At 47.5% G+C, this 17326-nt stretch overlaps 1 protein-coding gene across 1 annotated transcript in view; it reads right to left on the bottom strand.

The window, feature by feature from the left end:
- HS1BP3 (HCLS1 binding protein 3) overlaps positions 1-17326 on the bottom strand; it is an 86066-nt gene that overhangs the window by 15711 nt on the left and 53029 nt on the right. The window contains exons 5-6 of the mRNA XM_075923430.2: positions 8329-8486; positions 7731-7866 (exon numbers count right to left, since the gene is read on the bottom strand). Of these exons, the coding sequence (XP_075779545.2) occupies positions 7731-7866; positions 8329-8486 (294 nt within the window). The remainder of the gene's footprint in view (positions 1-7730; positions 7867-8328; positions 8487-17326) is intronic.

The raw sequence follows: 17326 nt of genomic DNA, 5'->3' as shown, positions 1-17326 counted from the left end.
TGACAAAGCTCTGGCCATATGTAAAGCACACAGAGAAATCAGGGATAGATTTCAGGACCTCACAGTACATATATAAAGTCTCAGCTAGGTGCTTGCAATGTTGTTGTAGCTTTGTTGGTCCCAGGACATGAGAGAAACAAGATGAGTGAGGTAATATATTTTCCTGGATCAACTTCTGTGGGTGAAGCAGACAAGCCGTCAAGCTACACGGAGCTCCCATTTTGAATCTCCTTTGTTGCTTGAAAGCTTGTCTCACCAACAAAAGTTGGCCCCTTGAAAGCTATTACCCACCTTGCTGACTTTCTGAAATTCTGACTCTCATCTGGAGCCTCACTTTAATCTAATTTTAGTCAAAGCAACTAAAATGTTCATTGCACAGTCCTAAATCACCAAACAATACATGCATGGCCTCTGAATGCTGTTTCACAGAAACAATATTTTTTTAAAAATGTATCAGTTTCAAATAGGTCTGAGAAATGGTAGTCCTAGATTTTGAAAGACATGGGTTAGATAGAGACCTTTTCCAGACAACACAGTACATAGCATGCAATCTATGTCTCACAAGCCACTTTCAGTGCTGTTGTGCTAGTCAGAATGCCTGACGCTTTGTTGCTTGATCGTGAAAGACATGGTTGTCTTCTGAAAAACAAAGTAAAATGCCTCAGGCCAAGGTGGAACCAAGGACTTACATTTCTTGGCAAGTAAACAAATTGTTACCACATATAACTCTCGCCACATTTAACTCCGAGCTGAGAAAAATGAAACCTAGCAACAGCACGAAGCTCTTCTCACACACAAAAAATGAAAACATTTTTTAAAAGATTATAGGGCGCAGAAATCCACCTAATGAATTCTTCTCCAAGGGTCTGACTTCTCTTGGAAAAGGAGCACTATTGTTTGAAATTCTTGTCATAATAATGTACTGATTCAACTATAGTGCAGATTCTAGGTAGTAACGGAAAATATGATTTTTCCAGGCATAGCAGGCAACAAAAAAGTATCTCCTATTAAAAGGAAAAGACTTATTACAAATTAAGCTATATGAAGTTAAAGCTGTGATGTGGATTTTGAAATGGAGACAGATTTTATGCAGAGAAACAGATAAAGCTGCCATCACATTGACTAGTCTGTTCATTTGTTACAGGCAGTCCCCGGGTTACGTACAAGATAGGGACTGTAGGTTTGTTCTTAAGTTGAATCTGTATGTAAGTCGGAACTGGCGTCCAGATTCAGCCGCTGCTGAAACTGACCAGCGGCTGACTACAGGAAGCCCGAGACAGAGTTGCTGGGGCCAACCCGGCAGCACCCCAGCTGCTCTACCCCAGGTGTCCCCAAGTCAGCTGCTGCTGAAACTGACCGCCAGTTCTGATTTACATACAGATTCAACTTAAGAACCCCAAGCGTCCCCAAGTCAGCTGCTGCTGAAACTGATCAGTGGCTGATTCCAGGAAGCCCCAGGCAGAGTTGCCTCGGGCGGCTGAATCAGGACGCCTGGGGCAGAGCAGCTGGGGTGCTGCCGGGTTGGTCCAGTAGTGCCCAGAGCGGCGCTGTGAGACCAACCGGCAGCGCCCCAACTGCTCTGCCCCAGGGTCCACAACAAAAGCCTGGTCTGTTGGGGGGAGGGGCGCACTAGATGGGCCCCTCCTTCCCCAGCAGAGCAGGGACACGGGGAGCAAAGCCGCAGCAGCGGCGGGGTGCCGCACCTCTGAGGCTTTGCTTTGGCTTTGCTCCCGGTGCCCCTGGTCTGCTGGAGACGATCCCCAGCAGACCAGGGGCACCGGGAGCAGCTTTTCTCACCCCGGAGGTCGAGGTGGCGGGACCACTGTGCTCTGAGCGGTCCTGCTGCCTGCGAGCTCCGGGGCGAGAAAGTCCCGTTCGTAAGTGCGGATCCGACATAAGTCGGATCCGCGTAACTCGGGGACTGCCTGTATATCTCTTTCCTCCACTCACTGCCTGTCTTGTCTGTTCAGGGCAGAGACCATCTAATGCTATATTTGCGTAATGCCTAACATAGTGAGGACCCCGATCTTGGTTGTTCCCAGATACTGCTGTAATAAACATGTTTAATAAATAGTACAAATGATCAGGGCTTGCCGAGCGGTGGTGAGCCCCGCTCGCCAGCGTACAGTTCTGCGCTCTGTGCATGCGCAGATCATTCTGCGCATGTGCAGATTGTTCTGCGCCGGCCCTTCTGGGGTGTAATCTACTCGCCACGTGCAAGTAGATTACATTGTTTGTCGAGCCCTGCAAATGAAAATAGCAATGAACTAAGTTCCCTCTAAGCCAGGGGTGGGCAATAATTTTTTACAGAGGGCCACTCCAAGAATTTGGAAAGTGGTCAAGGGCCGCACTCTTCCATGATATTAAAGGAGGAGGTACGGGGTCTCCCTTAGGTGCCGAGGTGGTTAGGTGCAGAAGGGAGCTTGGGGTAAGGGAGGGAGTTTGGATGAAGGAGGTACTTGTGACCTGGGGCACTAGACTGAGGTGCAGGGGGCTGGACTGTGACATAGATCAGTGAATTGGGGTACAGGCGGTGGTGTAGGGGTTTGGGTTGTGATCTGGGGCAGGTAGGGACTGTGATCTGGGGCAGGGGATTGAGGAGCCAGATCTGGGAGGGCTTATGGGTGAAGGAGGAGGCAGAGGACTTGGGTATATGGAGTAGTGGGGCAGGAATAGGAGGCTGAGGGTTGGGGAAGGGAGGGGCTGGGGTGCCAGAGGCAGGGTCTGCCGAGGAGACTTACCAGCCAGCAGCCTGTTCCTGAACCAGCCTCCCTGCCTCCCCTGCCCACACACAGGCTGCAGCCATGTGCTCTGGAGCCCCTTGTGCTTCGTGGCTGCCTGTTATTGAAACAGGCAGCTCCCACTGGCCAGTGTCTGGGATTGTGCTGAGGGCAGGAGCAGCTCCTAAAGCTTTGTCTCCTCCCCTCTGGGCTCAGGTTTTAAAGTGCATTTCTGAGCGGTATACAAGTGGGGCAAGGCAAGCAGAGAGCCTGCCTGGGGCTCCCCACAGCATCCGTGGGCTGGATCTGATGGTGTGGCGGGCTGGATCCAGCCTGCAGGCCGTATGTTGCCCAGGCCTGCTCTAAGCTATGCGGCTACACAGCAGCCTATCTAGGGCTATGCAGGTGCTCAGGGCTGCAGAGGGAAAAGATGCTTTTCCTGCCGCCCTGGCCCTGCTGTGGCCAGGGAGAAGCACCTCCCCCTTTGCACTGGCCCCAGAACTGTTGTGACAGGGAGAGGTGCTTCTTCCCTGTAGCCCAGGTGCTGCTGTAGACAGAGAGGTGGATTGCCTGTGTTGATTGAAAAAAACGCTTCCACTGTTGTAACAAATGTCTACACAACATTTCTGTGTTGTAACATGCCACTCTTCAGGCCACAGTCCCAACACAATGTTCTCAGGACAACTTACTGTATATTTCCCACCATCAAAAACATTATCCATCATACTGGACAATCACAATTTAGATTAGTGAGGCATAGGATCTTGATTGCATTAATCCTGTGCCACATTTTGCCCTGTGCATGAATTTGCATATCTGCAGAAGGAGTCCCTAGGCTGATGGAGGACACATGGAACCTGAGATATCATAGCTTGAAAGTTTTAGCAACACAAATCAGGCATAGCTTGGCATGCCAGCCTGCTAATATTACTAGCATCAAAAGGAGCACTACATCAGATGAAGAGTTATGACACTGACATAAACTGTGACTAGGATCAAAAGGAAACAGAACAATCTTGTGAATTTTAATGTGAAATAAAAAGAGCCATAGCACCAAGCATCAAAACTATGGAGGTGAAAACTCTAGGTGCTTGGTATTATAAGCGGCAACTGGACCATCCTCAAACCTAGGACTAAGAATCCAGTTTCAGTACTTTTAACCCAACCCATTTGCACCCACAAATCAGCAATCTTGTCTGACCGTGTGGGATCATCCCTGGTAGCCAGGGCCCTTCCTCTCCGCCCTCATGCTGAAAGGGGACAAACCATAGGGTATGTTGCACCATTTTACCTCTTGCACTGTGTCTTCTAGAAGAGAAAGGATGCCCTTCTTTCCTTGCTGGTGGTGGCAGTTGGGTATGATGGAACTACCTCACTGCTGGATCCAGCCACGGTAGTTCTATTCATTCCCAGAACTTAAGGACTTAAAGACAGCCATACTGGATCAGACCAAAGGTCCATCTAGCCCAATAACCTGCCTTCTGACAGTGGCCAATGCCAGATGCCCCAGAACAGTTAATCATCAAACAATCCATCACCTTTTGCCCACTCCCAGCTTCTGACAAATAGAGGGTAAGGACACCATTCTTGCCCATCCTAGCTAATAGACTCTGATGGACCTAACCTGCCTGAACATGCCTAATTCTTTTTTAAACCCTGTTAAATAACTTGTTGCCTATTCATTTCATTTGGTGACCCCCTACTTCTTGAGGTATGAGAAGGAATAAATAACATTTCCTTATTTACTTTCTTCACACCAGTCATGATTTTATAGATCTCTATATTCCCCTTTAGTCATTTCTTTTCCAAAGTTGAAAAGTTTCATAATCATTCCTCATATGTTCTATTACTGTTGCTCTTTTCTGATTTTTTTCCAATGCCAATATATCTTTTTGAGTTGTGGTGAACAGATCTGCATGCACTATTCAAGATGTGCGTGTACCATGATTTACAGAGAGGCAATATGATATTTTCTTATTGTCTACCCCTTTCTTTATGATTCCTAACACTGTTAGCCTTATTGACTGCTGCTGCACATTGAATGGATGTTTTCACAGAATTTTCCACAATGCCTCCAAGATATCTAAGTAATAACAACTAACTCCATCGTTTTATATATATATAACAATTATATACATGTACAAATACGCACATATATATGTTTTCCAATGTGCATTACTCTGCATTTATCAACACTACATTTCATTTGTGATTTTCTTTTATACCTCTGGGGGCAACCCAGAATGTATTGCCCTGCAGGACCGTGGGGTTATGAGGTTTCAGGCCTGCAGTGCACTTGAAAGCCCCATACGGCAGGAAAGAGTGAATGAAGCCATAATGCCAGAATCCAGAGGGAAGTACCTCGTCCAGTCTCCCCATCACCACCACACACACTTGCTATGAGTCCAGAAAAGCTGACCTCAAAGAAGATCCTTTATAAAAGCAACAAACATGCAGCCCCCAAACTGTTATCCATGGTACTCCTTCTGGTGGCCACAAGCTGCAGTCTCCTCCCTCTCCTCTCCAGCTCCTTTTACAGACCTCTGGGTACTTCAGTGTATGGGAGAGGTTGGAGGCCTATGAAAGTGGGTAGCAAGGAGGAGGAGCCAATCAACCTACTATTAGTAGGAGCTACTGCTACACAGGAAGAGAAAGCAGCAGCTGCCCTATAGCCCCCAAGCCACCAGTGGGATGGGAGCTATTTGCCTCTCTAAATCATAATCATTGTCCATATTAACAATTATCTGACTGTGACACACAATCCTTGTAGGAAAGCATCTGCAGGTAGCAGAAACCTCAAAGAGAGTTTCCCAGTGGAGTCAATTTAGTTACATATGTAACATACAAGAAGGGCACTGGGTTTACTCACCTAATATAAGAAAGCATAAAACAAGGGGACTGCTGTTCTCTTGATTCCTGGAAAGGTTATGTAGCTACATCTCCTGGTGTTCAGAGAATAGAACCCATGCCAATTTAAAATCTAATGCGAGTAATGCAACCCCCTGCCTCACATATACACACTGCTGTTAGATGCCCTGGTCCCTTCTCTCTGTAATGTCTGGCATTATTTTTTTTCACTTCTACCCAGGATGAGACATGATTTAGAACAAGAATGATTCCCTGTGCCATTTTATAGTCTGGTAACACAGTGGATTTTCAGATGGGCAGCACCAACTTGCTTCTAACTGAATGTTGGTACTGTCAGCTGCTGAATGCACAGATGCTGGCACCTTGACAATTTAGGAGAAAAAATAGTAAAAACTAAAGAATTAGTATCTTCTCCCTTTTTTTCATTATCACCAGCTGTGGCAATTCAATTATCTTCTTCAACACCAAATCTATATACATGCATTATCTGATAGTCAAAAAGCAGGTTTTGGGGGCTTCTTTGCGACCGAGCTAGGAAGACTGTATAATACACAATGCATTAATATGACAAATACTCAGCTTATTTCCATTGCTTCCAGGGCTAATGAAAGAGTTGCACTAAATAAGGCACTTTTGTTCTAGTCATATGAACAATCTGGGTCAAGCATTTTATGCCTAAATTAATCGCAAAAGATAAAGCAGACATGAAAAGCTGTGAATATGTATGTTCACTCCCAACATGCCACTTCAGTAAGTCAAGTTATGTCTTGCCACATCAGGACTTGTAAACATCAGGTGTGCCCTCAATGTGTAAGAGGAGATGGCATATAACCTGACTTAGCCTCTGCATTAATTAAAACAGGTATTCCTGCTGTGAAATGTTAGTACTAAGGCATTTATATAAACAACGGCGGTTGCAAAGCACCCAGTTCCAAAAGGGATTAAAACCACACATCAGAATTTTTCATCTCCACTTAGGACTGGTTACTAAAGTCAGACACTAAAAAGCTAGATGGTAGCTAACCGCATGACAGAAAAGGTGGTCCCACAGGGAGCATGGGAGTCAGAAAACCTACACTCTACTCCCTGCACTGCCACACACTTCTTGCGTGACCTTATATTCTCTGAGCCTTAGTTCTCTATTCATAATATGGGAATGAATGGCGCAGCAATACTACCTCAGCAGGCGTTCTGGGAGGATAAACACATTAAATTGAGAGGCACTCAGATACTATGGTAATTGGTGCCATATTAAGTACTTTTGATAGAGGGAGAGCTTCATCATGAATGCTTCCACCTATCTCAGAGCCTCCTGATAATCCTGAAACGTGGGTATTTTACATCTTGCATACTTCTGATTAAAATAGAAAGGACTGTCATAAGACACACTGTTTAAACAAAGAGGCAGCATAATCTAGGGCAGAAATTCTCCAACTGGAGGTCGTGACGACCCCATATGAGTCATGGGCCATCAGATCCTTGGGGCTGAAAATCCTGAGCCTTCGTTCAATGGAATTAAGCCTTCCGGTTTTTAATTTATAAGGGGGATCACACTCTGAGGCTTGCTGTGTCAAAAGGGCTTGTCAACACAAAACATTTGAAAGCCACTGGTCTAGCAGCTTGAGCAGAATTCTCATCTCAGTTCTCAAAAGAGTTCATCACGCCCTTGGACAGGACACTCCTCTGCCTTCATTTCCACATTTGGAAATGCCTTCATTTCCACCCATCTACCCTCCTCAGGATTATTTGTAAAGCACCTTGAAAAAGTAGAGTTGCTACAGTTTGTTGGTGCTTGTTATCATTAAGCTTTAATAAAGATGTTTTTGTGTTTGGTTTTCAAACTTTTAAACACACGTCTGCCTTTTTCTTGCTTCGTATGAATGTCAATCCACGTCCAGGACAGAATGTTTTTTAAGCTTTGCCCTGGAGTTTGTCAGCTTGGGATATAAATTGTTTCCTGCTCAAGAATGCCTAGCGGACATCATTACCACAGGACCAGTGTTCCCTCTAAGCTGCGTGGCAGCAGAGCTTCACAGGTGATTAATCAGCCCTGCCTAGTCAGAGATTCATGGCTGATTAATCGAAGCTGTGATGCTGCAGAGCTTAGAGGGAACATTGCACAGGACCATTATAGATGAATACCTCAGTAGTTCCTCTGTGTCCTCTTTGAGACTGGTGCTTAGTGCATAGTCCTGGTTCTCATAGGCCGTTGGCAGCAGGAGTGAGTCGCCTAGTTTAACAGTCCCACCAAGGTCTGGGTCTTCAAATAACTTCAGATCTAAAGAATGAATCATGAGAAAGCTTTAGTCAAGTGTCAACTACATCACCAATATGACAGTTGGCAGGGGAATCAAGCTGTGTCAGGAAATGTTCTGTAGAAAACTTGTTTTTATTAAAAGCCTTCTGTATTTAAAGTAAAAATCCACAAAGTGCTAAGAAATATATTCTTGATACACTGCACTAGCAGGAGCTATTGGTTTTACTCACCCGTCAACATCAGCTAGACAACTACCGACCCCTAACAACTGAGGGTTCCAAAGGCCTAAAGAGTAAGCTATTGCAATGGCAAGCCGTGTTTATTTGCACCTCTAGCTAATTTACAACTGAAGGTCTGGCCCAGCATTCCTTTATCAAAAACAAAGTTTCATACACTGCACCATTCCATTTTAAACACAAGATTCTACAGAAGTTTTAGGGACCACAACTTAACTGTCCATAATTGGAAATGGAAGATATTTACTCTCTTTAGCTGATGAGTTCTTCTTGGAACTGGAAGAGAAAAAATCTTTCCCTGGGTCAAATAACCCTTCATCAGGATCTAATTCCTCATCAAAAATGGTTAACTTGGGCTTGTCTTCCTTGGCTGCAGGAGGCGTGGGCTTCTTATGTTTTTTAGATCTAGAAGTACAAGAAACAGGAAAAAAGGTCAGCTGATATGTCTTATGTTATAAGAACAATCAAGCAATTCAGACAAAAATGGAAGTAAGAAGTACATTAAAAACTACAACATTGTTACATTTGGTTACAATTGTTTTCTCCTTTTCAGAACTGTTCATTCATATGGGAATAAGAACAGCAGACTCCTGAATACATTTCAGCACCACTGGGAATGGCTTGACTGCCACAGATTGGCATGGATTTATTTGGCCATGCTGCAGACACTAGGGGCCTTCTCCAGGATCAACACTACCTTTGAAGCTGAGGGAAAGGCAGGCCCATGAGCCCAAATCCTTTTAGTCTTTGTAACACTCTGACCATAGGTGCGAACTCCGTGGGTGCACCATGGAAAAAATTTAGTGGATGTTCAGAACCTACCAGAAGCCATCTCTTCCCTCTTCCCCCCAGCGCCCTGCCTTGCCAGCAGACCTGCCAATGAACTCTCTCCCGCCCTCCCAGCGCCTTCTACCCATTGTGATCAGTTGTTTCATGGCATGCAGGAGGTGCTGGAAAGGCAGGAGCAGAAATAGGATGCACTGCAGGAAAAGGGCTGAACTGGGCAGAAAAAGGTGGAGTGGTGGCAAGAAAGAGGCGGGACAAAGGTTGGACCTTGTGGAAGGGGGTAGCGTGGGGGTGGAGCCAGGAGCTGAGCACTGTGGCAAAAGGTGGAAGCCAGTGCCCGTGTATTTTCCTCAAATACTCAGAGGCATCCACAGAAAGTGAGAAGAACAACTGTGACATCCTCACAAACCACTGAGCCACTCAGTTCTGTATTAGCTGAAGCTTTAAGGCAGCCGTCACATTTATTACTAGGGACCACACATTAGAGAAGGGCAGCCTGAGGTAACAAAGGGGAAAATTCAAGAGAGGTGGGATGTGGGAAGCCAGAAAAAAAGGAAGGCCAAAGAAAATCTTTGGATGAGAGAATTTAATTGAAAACAAAAGAATTCATTAGGGCATCAAACCATGTGCATGGAATCTGCTGTTAGCTAGACCTACACATACAATAGTCATGTTCTCACAAGGAAACCATTCCCAGAGAGTAGTTATTAACGGTTCACAATCCTGCTGGAAAGGTATAACAATTGGGGTTCCACAGGGGTGTGTTTTGGGACCGATTCTATTCAATATCTTCATCAATCATTTAGATATCGGCATAGAGAGAACACTTACTAAGCTTGCAGATGATACCAAGCTGGGAGGGGTTGCAACTACTTTGGAGGATAGGGTCATAATTCAAAATGATCTGGAAAAATCAGAGAAATGGTCTGAGGTAAACAGGATGAAGTTTAATAAGGACAAATGCAAAGTGCTCCACTTAGGAAGGAACAATCAGTTTCACAAATACGGAATGGGAAGTGACTGTGTAAGGGGACTGTTAGCCCCTTACTTAAACTCTGTGGGAGTTTTTTGGCTTGCCAGCTCCCAGTGTCAACAGGGGAAGGGTCCATGAGACTGACAGACCCCAGAGACAATGGAAAGCAGCCAACACTCCAGCTCAGCCTGATTGACAAGTTGGACAGGCCAGTGAGAAAAGCAAGAGGCCAGGACCCGTCCTCCCTGTGAGCTAGGATTGTTCTGGCTCTCTCTGAGCAAACAGAGAGCTGAGACACTGCCCAAGGGGGGCAAGCAGTGTGCAGAAGTCGTCCTGCAAAAACAGGGAGCTGAGAGACAGCCCAAGCAAAGCAAGCTGTGTGCTGAGGGGCAGTTTTTGCAGACTGAGCCAGACACACACCGCTCAAGGAGCGCAGACCCTGTATTGAGCAGACTGGCAGTGCTCAGAGAGCCAAAAGGAACAGAGAAGCAACGCAAGAAGCTAGAGACTGGCCACGCAGCACAGCCTGCAGCTGGATGTGGTGAGCAGCTGGGAACTGCAAAGTGTGGGGAGAGGCTCTGGACTGGGAGAGGGATCTGGCCACTTAGAGCTTGAGGCTGTGTGGTCGCTGCCAGATCAAGCGTGTCCAGCCTGCAGCCCCCCCTGCAGCACATCCAAGGCCTCTAAGGGGCCTCTAAGGAAGAGACTGTGGACTGTCCTTACACTCTGCAGGCTGCTGTTTTGATGTCCCTGTGCTACAGAGCAGGGCTGTGTGTTCTCATTTAACCATTCTCATTTTTTCTTATTCTTTTCTCTTTAATCAGTTGATGTTTAATAAATTGTATTTGCTTTGAACCTTATGAAGTGATCACTGGGCCAAGAAGGCCTGCAGTGTAAAGAGAGCACCTCGGAGTGGGGACACCCTAACTCCTGCCCCTAGTGACTACAAGGTCGGGGATTAAGCCCCAGAAAACCTGGGCCCAGCCTTGTTGGGGTTTCAAGGGCTCTGCTACTCAGGAGAGTGGAGGGGGAGCCCTCAGGATCAGGGAGGCCGTGGGGTAAAGGAAATGGGAGCGGGGACTCACATCCTTTCGCTGGTCCATTTCACCGGGGTGTATAGAAGCCAGGAAAGTTCCCCACAATAGCGGGACCATTCCTCCTCTTACAACTGTCTAGGAAGGAGTATAGCAGAAAGGGATCTAGGGGTTATAGCGGACCACAAGCTAAATATGAGTCAACAGTGTGACGTTGTTGCAAAAAAGAGCAAACATGATTCTAGGATGCATTAACAGGTGTTGTGAGCAAGAGACGAGAAGTCATTCTTCCACTCTTCTTTGTGCTGATTAGGCTTCAGTTGGACTATTGTGTCCAGTTCTGGGCAGCACATTTCAAGAAAGATGTGGAAAAATTGGAGAAGGTCCAGAGAAGAGCAACAAGAATGATTAAAGGTTTAGAGAACATAACCTATGAAGGAAGACTGAAAGAACTGGGCTTGTTTAGTTTGGAAGAGCGAAGACAGAGAGGGGACATGATAGCGGTTTTCAGGTATCTAAGGCTGTGTCCAGACTCAGGGGTTTTTTCGGGAAAAGTAGCCTTTTCCCGAAAAAACTTCCCCTGCGTCCAGACTCAAGCCGCGTTCTTTCAAAATAATTTCGAAAGAACGCGGCTTTTCTTTCGATGGCGGTAAACCTCGTTTCACGAGGAAGAACGCCTTCTTTCGAAAGTTCCTCTTTCGAAAGAAGGCGTTCTTCAATATAAATAGGGCTTCCTCGAAAGAGAGCATCCAGACTCGCTGGGTGCTCTCTTTCGAAAAAGCGGATTGCTCTTTCGAAAGATCCGCCTGCAGTCTAGACGCGATCTTTCGAAAGAGGCTCTTTCGAAAGATGCTTTCGAAAGAGCCTCTTTCGAAAGAAGCCTGCAGTCTAGACATAGCCTAAAAGGTTGTCACAAGGAGGAGAGAGAAAAATTGTTCTTCCTGGCCGCTGAGGATAGAACAAGAAGCAATGGGCTTAAACTGCAGCAAGGGAGGTTTAGGTTGGACACTAGAAGAGTTCCTACCTGTCAGGGTGGTTAAACACTGGAATAAATTGCCTAGGGAGGTTGTGGAATCTCCATCTCTGGAGATATTTAAGAGTAGGTTAGATAAATGTCTGTCAAGGATGGTCTAGACAGTACTGGGTCCTGCCATGAAGGCAGGGGACTGGATTCAATGACCTCTCGAGGTCCCTTCCTGTCCTAGTAGTCTATGATTCTAAGGTAGCATGCACCCTCGATCAGTGTTCCCTGCAAGCCGAGCCATGCTACACAGGCCGCTAAAGCACACACCGGATTAAAGCCACACTGAGATGGTAAGCGGAGTCCAATTACTTTTCATACAAGTTTATAATCAACAAACCATAAGCCCCAGTGAATAGTCTGCTCCTGTTGCACATCTCTTAGCAACAGCAAAAGATGCACTTTAGATGGCTACCCAGGATCAATATGTAGTGCTTAATCACTGCGGCTGTGTCTACACTGGGCCACTTATTCCGGAAAATCAGCCGCTTTTCCGGAATAAGCTGCGAGCTGTCTACACTGGCCCTTGAATTTCCGGAAAAGCAACGATGCTCTACTGTACAAAATCAGCTGCTATTCCGGAAAAACTATTCTGCTCCCGCTCGGGCATAAGTCCTTATTCCGGAACACTGTTCCGGAAAAGGGCCAGTGTAGACAGCCCAGTAGTCTTTTCTGGAAAAAAGCCCCGATCGCGAAAATGGCGATCGGGGCTCTTTTCCGGAAAAGCGCGTCTACATTGGCCACAGACGCTTTTCCGGAAAAAGGGCTTTTCCGGAAAAGCAGCCTGCCAATGTAGATGCTCCTTTTCCGGAAAAACTGAAAACGGAATATATTCTGTTTTAAGCAGTTCCGGAAATTCATGCCAGTGTAGACACAGCCTGCATGTTTGAAAATATACCACACTGATGGGAAATGACAAGGAAATAATTTATCTTGCTAAACAATTTCAAATGGCAACAAATTCAATTTTTTTATTTTGGTGTTCAGATGCTACAGTGGTACAGGGAGAGGGAGGCAGGCATGGTGCTGGGATTAGAGTGTTAAGAAAGAGACCAGGCTACTCAGCCTCAAACTTCTTGTGTGACCATGGGCAAGATACTTAATCTCTTTGTGCCTCAGTTCCCCACCTGAAAAATGGAGATAGCAGCACTTTCCCAGCTCACAAAGGTGTTGAGGAGAAATACATTAGAGACTGAGGCTGCTCAAGTACTACAGAGCTGGGAGCCATTTGGGTACCTAAGATAGGTGGATAGATCCGTTAACGTCTCTTTCCTGAGTTACAAAGTGCTCATTTTTCTCCAAATATGCAAGCCTTCTAACAGCAGGGATGTAAAATCCTGTTTGATTGGTTAACCAATCAAACATAATGTTTAACCGGTTTACCGATTAAAGGGGAAGAGAGCGGGGAGTCTGGTCCAGCCTGGCTGGGCTGGAGCGGCCCCACCTGCCATGAACAGGGGCTGCTACATCTGGCTGGAGCACCCCTGCATGCGGTATGCCCAGTCCAGGCCAGGCCTACCACAGCCAAAGGGCTGCAGAAGGCAGGAAGCTGCTCTATCCCCCTCCAGTTAAATGGAACCATGAAGCTCACCAGTTAACTGGTTAACCATTCCCATCCCTAGGACATACTTGAATAGATACAGGAGTTCATGTGTAATTTTCTTTCCAGCTCCCCCACTCCCTGATCCAGGATGATAGCACATATAGTAAAAGCTGCAGTTCTGCAGCATGGTTTCTGTAATCCTTTTTTCCATCCCCTTCAGACTCAGTTTTTCCCTTTATTTGGCTAGATGCAACCACTCATCCATCCACCTGACAATTACCTTGTCATATTTCAGCCATTATTGCCAAGCAACTTGTTCCATTTTGATTTTAAGAGGGATTTTAAAAGATGCACATTTTAAATTTTAACATTAAAACATTCTGAGGGAGAGTTCTGGAGGCAGCTTTTCTCGTCCTGCAATTGCTTTCAACATGGCACAAAAACCAAATATATATTGATCACCATATAAGTGATCTTCAAAATACTATAGAAAGAGTGAAGATGAAACACCAGGCACATTGCAACAGAAAGACATTTACTTAGCCATTTGGATGTTATTGTGTGTTTTCTTTTTGCTTTTATTGCGCATTTGCATTGGCATTTTTCATTTTTAAAAGCAGATTGTGGTGTTTAGTTATAAGGTAGCAGATTGGCAGCTGTGGAAAGTGAAGATCTCTGTAGTCTCAAAACATGTACTGAACCGTGTTTCCAAACACAGACCCCATCAATGTGTCCTAATTCTGATGTGCAGAGAGAACCTCCAGAGGATCATTAAAAAGCTTTCAAAAAATGATTATTTCCTCCTGAACAAACTATATAGCACACACATTGTCTGGGCCAGATTCTCTCACCTAGTGTAAGTCAGCATAGCTCTATTCACTCTGTATTCATGCACAAGCCGTTGACGGCATGGGAGGAATAGATTATTGCTCTTTTTTTTTTTTTATTATTTTTAAAAAAGCTTGACTTGGAAGTTGGCAAAAGCATCTCCTATAAGTCCACTAAAGTCAGCAGAAGCAGAGATGTTTGAGCTCTCTCAGGTCTTATCTCCACTTACTGGGAGATTGAAGCTGCAGAGATCGATCTCCCGAGGTTTGATTTGGTGGATCTAGTAAAGATCTGCTAAATCAACTGCTGGCCATGCCCCCATTGACTCCAGTGCTTCACCAAGCCACAAGGAGTAAGGGAAGCCAACAGGGGAGTTTCTCCCATTGACCTTCCGCAGTGGGCATACTATGGAAATTCTAACTAAGGTACGTCAACTCCAGCTACGCTATTCACAGAGGGTATGTCTACACTACAGCGTTAATTCGAGTTAACTTAATTCGAAATAGTTCATTTGAATTAAGATAATTCGAAATAACGCATTTTGCTATTCCAAAATAGCACGTCCACACTGAGTGGACCCTGAACCAAAGTTAAGGCTGGCCGGAACCAGTGCCGGCAGAGCATCAGGTTAGGACTTAGTGTGTGGGGCTGCTGCCTGGGGCTAACTGAGCTCCGTGCTTAAAGGGACCCTACCCCCAACCTGGACAGACAGTTCTCAGGGTTCCCCGCTTGCTTGTCTACCTTGATGAGGGATAGCAAAGCAGTCCTGTCTTGGAGTGCCCTGAGTGCCCGCACTCGGGACACCACAGCACTCGGCCACATGGAGCCAGAGCTGCCCCTGGGCACGCCGGTGCGTCTCGTGGGATCATTGACATCAGCTCAGCTGCACTTGCTGCAGGCTGCCATCCGGGAGGTCCATCGGGGGGCTGTCAGGATTCAGGGGCCCCTGCGGGAGAGCTTCTGCCCTGAGGAGCACTAACGGTATCCCTGGTCTGCCCCACTGGAGGCTTGTGTCCCATTCCTCCCTCACGCCCTTCCACTTACCCCTTCCTAGCCCCCCCTTCCTGATGTCTAATAAAATACACTTTTTTTCAAAAAGAGAAACTCTGTTTATTTAACAAAACGGCGAGGGGTGGGGGAAATGAACCTCTGGGGAGACTGGGGAAAGGAGGCAGGAGACGGGAGAAGAGGGTGGGAGAGGGGAGGGAGAAAACTGGGAGGAGGGAGCTGGAAGGGAGAAGCAAGGGAAGGAAGGGGGAGAGGAAGCTCAGTGCTCAGGCGTGGGGGGTCTCGTTGGGCCACGTCTCCCAGAACGGCAGGTGCGGGGGCCCCGGCGTCCCAGAGGGATGGGGAGGAGCGTGTGGAGGTTGAGGTGGGGGTATGGAGATTGAGGAGGAGGGTGAGGAGGTTGAGGAGGGAAAGGCGGGAGGGGGAGAAGGAGTGGGAGGAGGAACGGTAGCTGGGGAGGCAGCAGGCACTGGAGCGGCACGAGGCAGCATGCTCTGAACCAGGGTCTGCAGATGAGTACAGATGGCACGATCCTGGGCAAGCAGCTCCCTCCAGATCTCCCGTTCTTCCTGTGCCCACTGCTCCATAATGCAGGTCAGGGCTCGCAGGGCCCCCAGATGCTGCTCTCGGTACCTCTACCATGTTGTGGTCGTCCTGTGGAGCCCTCGGGTGCGGGAGCATGTCCTGGGCGGAGTGGTGCGCCAGCATGTGCAGCTGGTGCAGCTGTGGAGAAAGAAGAGAAGTTGTCAGTTCTCCCTGGGGACACAATTGGTGAAGTGCAGCCCCCCTCTGCAAGGTGAGGATGACCGTGCCCTGCACCGTCAGAGCTGCTGTGCTTGCACAGAGGCCATGGTCGGAATGTCCGGCTATCCCCGGGAGTGGGAGCTGCCCCGAGACCGCACCCATGCCCTTGTGCTGTGTATAGTGTGGGTGAGGTGCAGGGGAGATATTAGAGAGGGCTTGTGAAGGGACGGCATCCTGCTGTGTCCCGCCCTGGGGTTAGGAGCATGTCAGGTCTCTTCACACATGCATGTGGCTATCAGGCCATGGCCCCTCTGTGGCAGACAGCTGGAGCCACCTACCCAGGGGTGGCACGGCACATGCTCGCACATGCACAGGTCGCTGCATGATGCGTGGTAAGCAAGGGCCACGCGCACGGTACCTGGTCTCCCTCCCCACACCCCTCTCCACCCAGGAAAGGGACAGTGATGGCACTTACATAGTGTGGCCTCCCCGGACGACCCTGCTGACTCCTCTCCTGGAACTGCTCGGGGGTCCTGCTGGCATGGTGGCTCCTCCTCCACGCCCTGGTCATGGTCACCGTTCCCCAGGATGCGGTCCAGGGCATCAAAATTGGGGCAGGTGTCTGCCCCTGCTGAGGAGCTTCCCCGAGAGGTTCTGGCATACCCCTGATGAAGCTCTTTAATTTTCAGGCGCACCTGCTCCTGGGTGTGCCTGTGGCCTTTCTAGGCCATGGTGGCCGCTATGCGGCCGTAGATGGCCACGTTCCTCCATCTAGTGCGGAGATGTCAGGTCATGTCAGGGTTTAATGGGTAGCAGGTTTAAAACTAATAAAAGAAAGTTCTTCACACAGCGTGTAGTCAACCTGTGGAACTCCTTGCCACTGGAGGCTGTGAAGGCTAGGACTATAAGGGTATGTCTACACTACCCCGCTAGTTCGAACTAGCGGGGTAATGTATGCATACCGCACTTGCTAATGAAGCCCGGGATTTGAATTTCCCGGGCTTCATTAGCATAAGCGGGGAGCCGCCATTTTTAAATCCTCGCTGCTTCGAACCCCGTGCAGCGCGGCTACACGGGGCTCGAACTAGGTAGTTCGGACTAGGGTGCCTATTCCGAACTACCGTTACTCCTCGTGAAATGAGGTCTGGATCTGGCACATCTAGTCTGGCCAGAGTCTACCCCTTTAAGGGCTCCGGGGCTGGGGGAGAGGAGAGGAGTTTTCCTGGTTTGGCCGAGAGTGGCCACCAGGGGAAACTGGGAAGGGCTGGAGCCCAGCTAATTCAAATTAAGTGTCTACACAGCACTTAT

Source organism: Pelodiscus sinensis, chromosome 3 (genome assembly GCF_052426305.1).
Source record: "Pelodiscus sinensis isolate ZL-2025 chromosome 3, ASM5242630v1, whole genome shotgun sequence".
In the NCBI taxonomy this organism is placed as follows: domain Eukaryota; kingdom Metazoa; phylum Chordata; order Testudines; family Trionychidae; genus Pelodiscus; species Pelodiscus sinensis.
Note: the sequence above shows the minus strand (reverse complement) of the source record. Positions and strands in the feature narration are given on the sequence as shown.